Source organism: Podarcis bocagei (assembly GCF_964188305.1).
Source record: "Podarcis bocagei genome assembly, chromosome: 16".
Lineage (NCBI taxonomy): Eukaryota > Metazoa > Chordata > Lepidosauria > Squamata > Lacertidae > Podarcis > Podarcis bocagei.
The window spans coordinates 27,774,399-27,785,738 of NC_138142.1; the positions used below are offsets into that span (position 1 = coordinate 27,774,399).

At 51.0% G+C, this 11,340-nt stretch overlaps 1 protein-coding gene across 8 annotated transcripts in view; it reads left to right on the forward strand.

The window, feature by feature from the left end:
• The window catches only part of ARHGEF2 (Rho/Rac guanine nucleotide exchange factor 2), a 109,900-nt gene that overhangs the window by 95,181 nt on the left and 3,379 nt on the right, over positions 1-11,340 (forward strand). For 7 of the 8 annotated variants that reach the window (XM_081175432.1, XM_081175435.1, XM_081175434.1 and 4 more), the window contains 11 exons: positions 1,734-1,985; positions 3,078-3,154; positions 4,365-4,534; positions 5,993-6,060; positions 6,155-6,349; positions 6,815-6,919; positions 7,608-7,675; positions 8,271-8,312; positions 8,413-8,463; positions 9,465-9,875; positions 10,744-10,936. In XM_081175432.1, coding sequence (XP_081031558.1) covers positions 1,734-1,985; positions 3,078-3,154; positions 4,365-4,534; positions 5,993-6,060; positions 6,155-6,349; positions 6,815-6,919; positions 7,608-7,675; positions 8,271-8,312; positions 8,413-8,463; positions 9,465-9,875; positions 10,744-10,936 — 1,632 coding nt within the window. The remainder of the gene's footprint in view (positions 1-1,733; positions 1,986-3,077; positions 3,155-4,364; positions 4,535-5,992; positions 6,061-6,154; positions 6,350-6,814; positions 6,920-7,607; positions 7,676-8,270; positions 8,313-8,412; positions 8,464-9,464; positions 9,876-10,743; positions 10,937-11,340) is intronic. The other variant, XM_081175433.1, reaches the window with a different exon arrangement.

Below are 11,340 nucleotides of genomic sequence, written 5' to 3' on the forward strand. Positions count from 1 at the left end.
GGGCAGATAAAATTAAGACTGATACCCAGAGCCTGCTGTGTTGCTTTGTTCAGAATGGTCTAGCGATGCTTATAGCCCTGCTGAATGTGGGCAAGATCTGGTACCCCTTTGAGACCCAGGAACCGGAAGTGAGCGAGACAGAGGGGCATTGAATCTGCAGTGCGATTGGGAGGCAGCAACTGTGAGAGGCTGCGATGGGTTCTGGGCATAAGCTGATTGGAAGAGGGGTTTTCCCCGGGGCCAAAAAGCCCAATAACCCAGTGTTTCCCAACCTTTTTTGGGCAAAGGCACACTTGTTTCATGAAAAAAATATCGAGGCACACCACCATTACAGCCCCGTGACGTCAGCGCGCAGCGTCACACCGGGAGGGACATGAATTGCTAGCAAATTACATAATCACCTCCTTGAGGGCTGGCTCATCTTCTCCGAAGGCAGAACCCCATTAATTAACAGGACAGACTCACACCATAGCCAAGACGAGGGGGGAAAACCTCAGTCATGCACAGTCATGCACATGTGGGGGCTAAATGAGGACGAAGACCGGGCAGAGAGCAGGGTTCAAATCACCCAACCTGGCCAGGACAATCCCTGGGTGCTCCCTTGGGCCACTCGCCTGACCCACCTCGCAGGGCTGTTGTTGCGAGGATAACACGGGGAGAACCACGCGCGCCCCCAGGAGCTCCTTGGAGGAGAAAGCGGGCGATGAATGCAATGCACGAAATATATGAGAGGCGACCAGGTTTTGCAGGTGAGGGGCCCCCGCCAGCCTCCGCTTCCAACACCCGGCGCAACGACGCCGAAGTTTCCCCCCAGGCTCGGCTCGGGGAGCAGCGCTGCTCCCCCCGGCTCCCCTTCGCCCTCCCGGCTCTCTCTGCCGCCCACTGGGGACCCCCCTCACCTGCCAAGTCCGGAGCGCCGGTGGAAGTTGCATGCATGCATGCAGGGCGCTGCGTTGCCATTGCATTGCACTGCACTCCATGCAACGCCTGCACGCATGCATTGCCTTGCACGCCTGTCAAGGGGTCTCCCCGCGGTCCGATGCGTCCCCTCCGGTGCGGATGCAGCATTGCAAAAATAAAAAACCCCCGACGCAGCCCTACCTGGGGGGCAGCCGCCGCTCCGCCTCCGCGGGGATCCCCGGGCTCCATCCTGCCGCCCGATCTCCGCGGGGGCGCAGGCAGGCTGCGCAGGGTCTGCGCGGAAGAGCCCCTGCCCGCCCGGCCGCCGCCGCTGCGCTCATTCCATGGCCGGGAGAAGAGCGCTTCAAACAAAACGCCTGGCCCGCCAGGCAACGCTGGGAAACGTAGTTCACACACCCCGCGCGGGCGCGGAGCCCAAGGGCGAGGGGACTACGGATCCCGGCAGCCCCCGCACCGGGGACGGAGGGGGAGAGGCCGGGTGCAGGGATGGAGGGACGGGTGGGCGAGCGAGTGAGTGAGTGGCAGCCGCCAAGCCTTGGCCGAGAGCCAGGAAGGGCCTCCCCGGAGGAGGAGGAGGGAGGCGCAGAGTGGGAGGGAGGGAGGGAACCCCAGGGGTCATCTAGTGACGGCGCCCCAATCGAAAATTTGACTTTTTAAAAAAAAAATCCTTCGAATTTTTTAATTTTTCCCGCGGCACACCAGGCAACATCTCGCGGCACACTAGTGTGCCACGGAACAGTGGTTGGGAAACACTGCGATAACCAAACCGAGCCTTTGATCATGGTCTCCCCACCTGCCTTCCCCCACCCCAGGGAACGAAGCGGACCAGCGGGACCTGAGCACCGCCCTGACTCTGATCAAGGAACTCATTTCCACCGTCGACCAGGAAGTGCACGACTATGAGAAGAATGCGCGACTGCAGGAGATTTACGGGCGGGTAGATGGGCGCGCCAAGGCCGACCTGCCCTGGGAGCATGGCCCCTTCTGCAAAGAGGAGATGCTGCGGCGCAAGCTGGTGCATGATGGCTGCATGCTCTGGAAGACGGCCACTGGGCGCTTCAAAGGTGGGTGGAGCCTGTGGGGTTGTGTGTGTAGCTCACTGCTGCCCTCCAGTGGCATGTGGCTCTCAAGGAGGGGGGTTCTCCCAGATGGCAAAAAGAATCCCTGATTCTGAACAGGCACAGTTATGCTTTATATGTATATTTGCTATGGTTATACATCGGCTTTTGGCCAGCACATTCAAGGTACATCGCAGTTTGAAACAATGCCATTATTGCTGTTATTATAAACCTGCCCTTCACCCTAAGGTCCCAGGGAAGGTTACCGCATTAAAATAATAATAATAATAATAATAAATTTTATTTATATCCCGCCCTCCCCAGCTGAAGCCGGGCTCAGGGCGGTTAACAACAGTCAAATAATCACACAATCTAAAAATATTTCATTATAAAAATTAATTAAATCAAATTGATGGCAACCAATTAAACAAAGTTCTGTGCAGGTTGCCAGAGGAGGGAGTCAGGCTGCGCCCTGATCAAAGGCCTGGCGGAACAACTCTGCAACAATGCAAAATTAAAAAGAGTTTAAAACAACTTTTGGGGCCCAAAAACAAACTGGCAACCAGTGCAGCTGTTTTGAACCAGGGAGATCCAGACAGAAAACCAGCCAACTATGTGGCTGCTGCGTTTTGGGCTAGTTGACGTTTCCTAGTAGTCTTCAAGGGCAGCCCCACGGAAAACACATTGCCGTAATCCAGTGCTCTGGAAATTACCAGAGCATGGAGTAGAGTGGCCAGTTCATCTCTCTCTAAAAGGGGCCATAGTTGGTGAGCCAGACGGAGCTGTAAAAAGGCATTCTTAGCCACTCAGCTTCCTGTGGTAATGCAGAATCCAGTAGCAACCCCCATTTCGTGTGAGCCTTCTCCTTCCAGGGGGATGTAACCCCTTCCAAGGCAGGCAGTTCTGAGAATGGAGGATCCGAGTGACAGCCAGGATAATAAAGGGGACCTCATTATCTCCTTCCAGAACAGCAGTGCTGGGTAGTGGTTCTATAAGATCTTCACTTTGATAGGGGAGTGTGAGGGATTGAATGTGCAGCAACAACCCAAAAGACCTTTCAGCCCCTAACGCCTTGTTTCTTCCCCCTTTCTCTTGCAGACGTCCTGGTAGTTTTGATGACAGATGTTCTCATCTTCCTTCAGGAGAAGGATCAGAAGTACACCTTCCCCACCCTGGTGAGAGATGCTCTGTGGGCTGTGCCTATTCCCTGGTGTAAAGGGCCCAGCCTCTCAAACTGGATACTCTGGCTAAGGGAAGCAGGACAGACAAAAGAAAGCCCTTCACACATAGTTAAACTAGGGAACTTGCTCCCATAGGAGGCAATGATGACCACCAACCTGAATGTTTTTCAAGGAGGATTGAGCAAATTCATGGAGGAGAGGGTTGTTGATGGCTACTGGCCAGAGTGGCTATGCTCTTCTGTCATGGTCGGAGGCAGTAAATGCTTCTGAATACCAGTTGCTGGAAGCCACAGGATGGGAAAGTGCTCTTGTGCTCAGGTCTTGCTTGAGGGCTTTGTATTGGGGCATCTGGTTAGCTGCTGTGAGAACAGGATGCTGGACTAACTAGATGGGCCACTCTCCTGATCCAGCAGGGCTCTTCTGTATGTTTTTAATGTGTTTTAGTGATGTTCGTTGTACACTACCTTGGATAGGGTTCTGCCCTGAAAATGGGACAGGTTCCTTTGAATCTTCTTTTTTAAATCACACGATAAGGGATGCACAGGTGACTAAGGATTGGCAACAAATCATTACGAGATCTTGCAATCTTTACGAAAATACAAAGGAGAAAAATGGAAATGGTAGGGGAAGAGAGTCACACTCTCTTGCTGTCTCTCACAAACATCTGCTAAGATAATGGTTAACTTGAGCCAAAATTTCAGGAAATCGGGAATCATTGGCAAAAGGAAGGAATAAAATCTACATCTTTTGCTTATCTGGGATGGGTGGAAATAAAGAGCCTTTAGGAAGTTAGGGGAAATCAGTAGGGTCCTCTCTAAGTGGCCTCCATGCTTCTGATTTGGCACGATGCTGCAACGTGACAACATAATGTCAGCCCAGAAGCATCTCTGAGATGGGGGAATCATAGAAGCGTAGAGCTGGAATGTACCCCAAGGTCCAACCCTGTGCTATAGAGGAACCACAGCTAAAGAATCCCTGGCAGATGGCTACCCAACCTCTGCTTGAAGCAGAGTCCAAACTCTCCGTGTGACCTTGAGCCAGTCATTGCCTCTCAACCTAGGTTGTTGTGGGGTTAAAATTAGGGAAGGGAGGAAACCATGTAAACTCCTTTGGATGAAATGTGGGTCATAACTGTAGGAATGAATTTTAAAAAATGACTGGAAAGGCGCCACAAACGCTATCAACTTTTTTCTGTCTCTCCCAGGACAAGCCTTCTGTCATCTCCCTCCAAAGACTGATTGTGCGAGACATTGCCAACCAGGAGAAGGGCATGTTCCTCCTCAGCAACACCCCGCCAGAGATGTACGAGGTGCACACCGCCTCCCGCGAAGAGCGCAACACCTGGATGAGGCACATCCAGCAGGCGGTCCAGCTGTGAGTGTTGTGGGTGATGGGGCCCAGCCCTCCTGGTCGGAGGCTCTTGTAGGGATGGACAGATCAGTCGGTCTATCGGCCAGTTTATTGATCCAGCCAACAGACCTCGTAATATAAACGTCCACACCCATTAACATATGAAAGGAGGTGCAAGATTGTCGATCAATCTCTTAGCAATGGTGAAACACGGCCACATTTTCTTTAGCTAAACATAGGAAGGTAGGAAGCTGCCCTTCTGCCGAATCAGAAAAAATGGGTGCAGAATTGTCCACACTGACTGGGATCTTTTCGCAGCCTCCCCTGGAGGTGCCAGGGATTCAACCTGGGACTTCAGTGTGCAGAGAAATGGCTCTACCTCTGAATGATGGTCCTTCCCCTAAATATCTCCTCCCCCCGCCCCCCGCCCCCCGTTCCTTCATCATTGTCAACAGGAACTTAGCTACTGTTTCTATAACTATGTTACCCCCAAAAAGAAAAACTTAATATTCAGAAGATACAAAAGTGTTTCTGGAGTCACCAACCCTTTCCGGAGATCTCAGTAAATCTCACAGGGCATGGCTCACTGTTTCAGTTTCTTCTGGACCACAGGGGCATAACCTGTTAGAGCAGCAGGTGCCCCTAAACCTCCCACCCCCAAAAACCGAAGGTATCTTGTCAGGTTGGAAGGTGCAGGAGAAAATCCCCTTCTGTATTTGTGGATGCATAAATTATGCATATATTTGGCCCAAAGGTTAACAGTAGTAGGGCTAACAGAACAATGAATGGCAAAGGTGAGCTGGTTTTATTGACTACTGGATAGATCAACCTATTTCCAATTTGCTTGAGCTTCATGTTCATAAGCCCACTCCATCCTATTTCCACAGTAATCAGTGTGTTTTTTTTAAAAGCCCCCCACAATGGATTTTACTTCACATTTTATCACTGAGCATGTACACTTTTAATTATTATTTTTTTAAACCCACATTTTTAAATGCATTTTGGTACCATTTGTGTGTGTGTGTCTCTGTCTGTGTGTGTGCCAAATACCATCTCACCAAATTTGGAGCAGTGCAAAATTCAAATTACAGTCTGCACATCAGTCTGAGAGATGCCAATTAGGACGTTTTGCATCAGGTTTCAGAGAAAGAGAATTTTTAAAAAAATATTTAGGGGAAGGGCTATAGCTCAGCAGTGGGGCACCTACTTGATACACAGAAAGTCCCAGATTGGATCGCCAGTCATGGTAGACCAGGGTAGGCAAATTCAGGCCCAGGAGCCAAATGCAGCCCTCCAGACCTCTTTCCCCAGTCCTTGGGTCTCTCCCCAGGCCACACACCCTCATGTGCCTTCCTCTGCCCCCTCCTCCTCTGGCTTTTATGTGGCTGGAATGTAGCTTCCTGCATAAAGGTGCGAGTTACATCCTTTGCTCTGCCAGGAATCTTAAACTGATCTTTTTTGCTTTCGCTTTGCCCACTACAGGTGCCCCGACCGGGTCGATTTCCCACTCATTGAGACAGAGAACGAGGCCTCTCTGCGGAAGATGAAAGGTAGGGCAAACGAAATAAGAACTCCAGGAAAGGGTGCTATTCCTGCTACCCACCACCTCCCCCCGGCAGCCATGTCTCTTCCTCCCTCCTGCAGATAAGATACTTCAGTGCGACCGGGAAATCTCCGAACTCCTGGAGGATAAAGTGAGGCTCTTTGCAGACATCCTGGCCCTTCAGAGCTGCAGTGAGGACGGGCCCCTGAGCTGTGTGAACCCTCGCACCCTCTTCCGCACCGAGTCATCCGACACCCCCCAGGGCGAGAAGCTGATCCAGGAGGCCGTCAAAGAAGGTAGCAAGCTGCTGGACTCAAGGGACACTCCCCACCTTGGCCCAAGTCTCCTGCCTCCGATGAGGGGTTGCAGGAGGTACAAATAGGGTGTCCATAAACCACAGGTGGCTTGAGGGAGGAAAGAACAAATGGGCTTCTTTGAGCTCCCAAGAGCTTGCATTGTCCCATAGGAAGACACGGCTGGCAGCCTAGACTGCTCAGGCAGCAGGTGAGGATGCTTTGCAGTGTGAGAGTTGTAGTCCAAAACAGCGGGTGCAGGGGACACTGAGTTGACAAAGACTGCAATAAAGTGTTACGGGTTGGTTGGAGATCAGGGGGACAACGTTGGTAATCAGGCTTTATTGTACATATTAATATAATATGGCAAATATTACATGGCTTACTAATCAATCTGCGTCTCTTTCCCTTTGTCTTCACGCCCCCCTCCCCCCAATCTCTCTCTTTACTGACAAAATGCCTGCGCAGTGGAACTTCTCAAAGATCTCTTCGTGGGACCCGGCTGGGACCGAGACCAGAACCATAGCCAGGCTCCCAACGGGTGCTCCAGCCCAAACCCCAACAATTCCACAAGTACGTGCCCCTCTTCCCTGCCAGTTTCCCCTAGCAAGTCTGTCCCCCACCCCAAAGTTCACCTTACGGGGCAGAGCAGCTCCCCTGCTGAGCTAGTCCTAGGGAAGGAATTCATAACCCCATGTGCTGAGCGACTCCGGTCGCCCCTTCCGGACTATCACTGTTTCATGGGTAGGATTCAGTCACATACCAGGAAAATTGGGTTGTGCAATTAATTATTTTAATTATTATCGATCAGTCTTATTGGCTGCTTTTTTCACAAAATAAACCTCAAACCGAGGTGGAACAATGAAGAAACAAACACATAAAAACCCGCATGAATCAAAACAGAAAAATCCAAAAGACAACCGTGTGCAGTTATAAATCCTTGAGGTTTAAAATTTTTGAGGTTTATGTTTTTAAATTTTGCATATCGTATATTTTATTGTTGTGGGCTGCTTTTGAGACCTTCATGGTAAAAATAAGGATATAATCTTAAAGCTCCAGGGTGAAGGCTCAATAAATGGGTCGTTCGGAAGCGACCTCTGTTTGGTGTAAATTTGGATAGTAGATGAATTTGCCCCAATTTTATTTTCTTTGCTGGCTAAATTTGCATGGAGTTTACGGAACTAAGATTGGGGGGGGAGGATCAAGGTGCCTGGAAAGAGATCCCCACTCTCACCTGGTTTCATCTATTTTCCTCCTGCAGATGGCGAAACCGGAACCATCAATGGCTCTCTCGAATTCATCAGGCTTGAGTCTGACTCAAATCAACGGGTGAGTCTTTTGGTGTGGCTGGTGGGGAGTTTGTGCCTGAGCTCTGCGCCTGGCCTGAAGTCTAGAATGGAGCAGAAGGTTCTCCTGGGTCAAGATGGACCAAACTGAACTAGGAGAAAGCAACATCCTCCTGCCTCCCCAAGCAGGAAATGATCTCATTTAAGCAGGAAACGATCTCAATTAAGGAGAAGCTGTAAAGTCATTTCTTACCTCTAGGGAACCCTCTCACCACCACCAGTATTCTCAAAGGAAGTTTGAAAAACCAAATATTTTTTTCGCCAAGCCAGCCCAAAAGAAGTTTGTCCCTCACTAGCTGAAAACATCTCAAGAGCTTTAAGATCTCCATTGGAGGTTCCCCCCCCCCAGGAGAAAAAAAATTCCGTAGCTTACTGATAGAATATCTGCGTTGCCTGCAGAAGGTTCTGGGTTCAATTGCTGGTGCTTCTTGGTAGGGCTGGAAATGTCCCATGCCTGTAATCCTTGGGGAGCAGCTTCCAGTCAGTGTAGACAATATGGTGCTAAGTGGATATGTGATTTCCTGGTCAGTTTTTCCAAGGTAGCACCTGACACAGTTTGTGTTGCATCCCTATTGTAGGATGGGAACGGCAATCAGCTACAACAGAAAGTACCACAGGAGGTGAGTGGGACAGAGGAGACCTGGGCCAGGGGGCTGGGCCAGGGGGCTATGGGGTAGCGCGGCCTTGTTGGACTGATTGCCTTGTCCTTCCACCCCGCAGGAAGTGCTGCAGCGACTCAGGACTCTGTACTCCCTTCTTCACAACCTGCAGGTCAGTGTGATTCGAGCCTCCATTCCAGGGCTCCCGTTCAAAGAGGATGCCGTTTGTTTCAGAGCTGTGTCTGCTAAGAGCTTGCATTTTTGGGTACAGTACAGTTGTATCTTACGTGCATTTAACTTGGCTGGTTGAAATTGCACGAGTTCAATGCAAGCAAGGCACAGATCTTGAAAGCTCTTTTTGCTCTGTGTCTGCTTCACGTGACCCAAGTGCAAAAAGAGCTTTTAAACTCTCCACCTTGCGTGGGGGGCAAGACCTGCTCTGCATGGAGACTCTGGGAGTGCTGGGGAGTCTTTCACTCTCCCCCCCCCAACTGTCTGACTGTGGAGCAGATCCAAAGTTTAGTTTAGGGTATGCACAATTTTTGTTTATATGTGGGACGCTTGGAAAGTGAACCACCATGTAAGATGCAATCATGCAGTATATGAAGGGTAGAAAATGGCCTGTTGCTGAGCCAGGTGACCAAAAGGCAAAACAGGAGCAGAACGCACTTGCTTTTCATAATTTAGTTGTTGTTATATTAAATTTGTTTACTGCCCTGCACCTGCAGTTATGCAGTTCTCTTCCTGAGGAGGCCCAGACATTTTCAGCAGCTTTCCTCAACCAACCTCATGCCTTCCAGATGTTTCAGACTACAATTCCCATCAGCCCCAGCTAGCAGGCTCATGTTGCCAGGGACTGGTGGGAATTATAGTCCAAAATGGCAGTGTTGCCGGGGGCTGATGAGCACTGCAGTCTAAAACAACTGGTGGACGCCAGCTTGGGAAAGCCTGGCTTTGAGTCCCCAGAGGCCAGTTTCTTCAATAATGGCAGGGCTACTGGGCAGGATTATGCTTGGCTTGTCATCCTCACCTCTGTTGTAGCTGGCCAAGGATGCAAGACTGTGGCTGCACAACAGCCTTGCAATGCCCTTCTGGATATCGAGAGCCAATAACAAGGCCGATTAGGCACTTCTGCCTCCTGCTAATGGCGCCTCCCCCTTTGCTCCCCTCCAGGGTGTTGTGGCACATCAGGACTCGCTCCTGGAGCTTCAGCTGCAGGAGGCCGGTGAGCGGCGGGAGAGGCTGAGCCGGACCAACTCACGCAAGGAAGGCTCCTCCTCCGCCGACCGGCAGGCCACCGACCTCTCGCTGCTGCAGAAGCAGCACACGCTGCTACAGGAGGAGCTGAGCCGCTGCCGGCAGCTCTGCCAGGAGAAAGTGCAGGAGGTGGCTGCCTTGGAGGTCCGTCTGCGGGAGAGCGAGCAGGAGAGGGCCCGGCAGGAGCAGGAGGTGGAAGAAGCGCGCAGGCAGATGGTGGCTCTGCGGCAGCCCCTGGAGGCGGCCTGGGGGCGCAAGGGGGCAGAGCCTCGGAGGCGCAGCTTGCCCGCAGGCGACGCTCTGTACCAAAGCTTCATCCCACCTCCGGTAAGCGCTTCTTCCCATTGGGCTCAAAAGCTTTCCAGTCAGCCTGGTATTCGCCAACCCAGCACTCTCCAGATGCCTCCCATCAGTTTGGACTGGCCAAGGATGGTGGGAGCGCAAAATGGCCATGCTGCCTGGGACTGAATTATGTTTTCTGCCATCCATAAATAATAAAATACTTCTTTTTCCATCCCTAAGCCATTTCCCTTCAGGTATCCCAATAAAATCTCAGTAGGGTCCAATGGAGGGTTTCTAAGTCTAAAAGTCAACGTAGGAAAATAGAGCAAATGGTGGCAGAATAAACTGGGGAGAAGCATTAGATCAATTAGTTACAGTAGGATGGGGAGCTGCCCTGTGGGCTGTATCCTGCCCTCTCAGTGTTTTTGTGCTGCCCCCACCAATTGTCCTTTAAAAAAATAAAAAAGATACTAGGTTCCCCCATTGAGATGCCTAAGTTGGGGGTGGGAAAACTTTGTTCCTTCCCTGAGCTCTGCACAAGGGGGGGGCAGCATTTTAAGGAAACCTAAGTCTCTTTGAAGCTTAAATCTATTTATGCATAATTATTTATAGCCTACCTTTTAGCTAAGACCCCTCTGGGTCCTTCCCAACTCTACAATTCTGCAATTCTGCAAGATCCTTTCAAGGCAGCTTAGCAGTAACAAAGACCCAGGGTTGTTTACTGCTTCTGCTCAGAGTAGGTCCACTGAATTGAATGGACTTAGGTCCATCGTGCCCATTATTTGTAATTGGCTGCAACCCACATTAATAAAACCACAGTATTGAAAGGTATGTGCATAATGCCAACAGCTCACTGGAACACACCCTTTTGAGGCTTTGATCCAGATTCACCCCCTTCTTCTCTTTCCGACAGCAGAGCCGAGGAGGCGACCTGCTCTCTCCTGGCAGCCACTCCTTCCACCAGACCTTCGTCGGTTGTCAGCGGGATGACATGGCTTACCACGGTGCGCCTGGTAGACTCCAGGAGGGTGACCATGATTTGGAGGTGCTCCCCGAGGAAGGAGGAGGGGTTGCCCACCCACATTCTCCCCCTTCGAGCCCAAGAGGTGAGGGATGAAAGGTCTTTCTCTGGAGATGCTGCAAGCTGTGATGTCATCCAACTGCCCCTGCAAGCCAAGCTTTCCCTATGTTTAGGCTCTCCTGAGAGATTAAAATTGAAGCCAAACCCATATGACGCCAGGCCAGGTTCAAGGGCCTTTGCGTTACTTTACAGCTTGGGTCCAGGATATTATAAGGACCTCCTGATCCCTCAGATCCCTGCCCAATCACCAAGCTCTTTGCAGGTGGCCCCCCACGGCTCAGATGCAGAGGTCGTAACTGCTAGAAGCCACACAGTTGGTCCAAGCCTGTGGAACTCCCTCCCAATAGAGATTAGACAGGGAACCTCCTTGCTGAACTTTAGGCGCATGACAAGGACTTTCTGGTTCCAGCAGACATTTGAAGGTGGTGT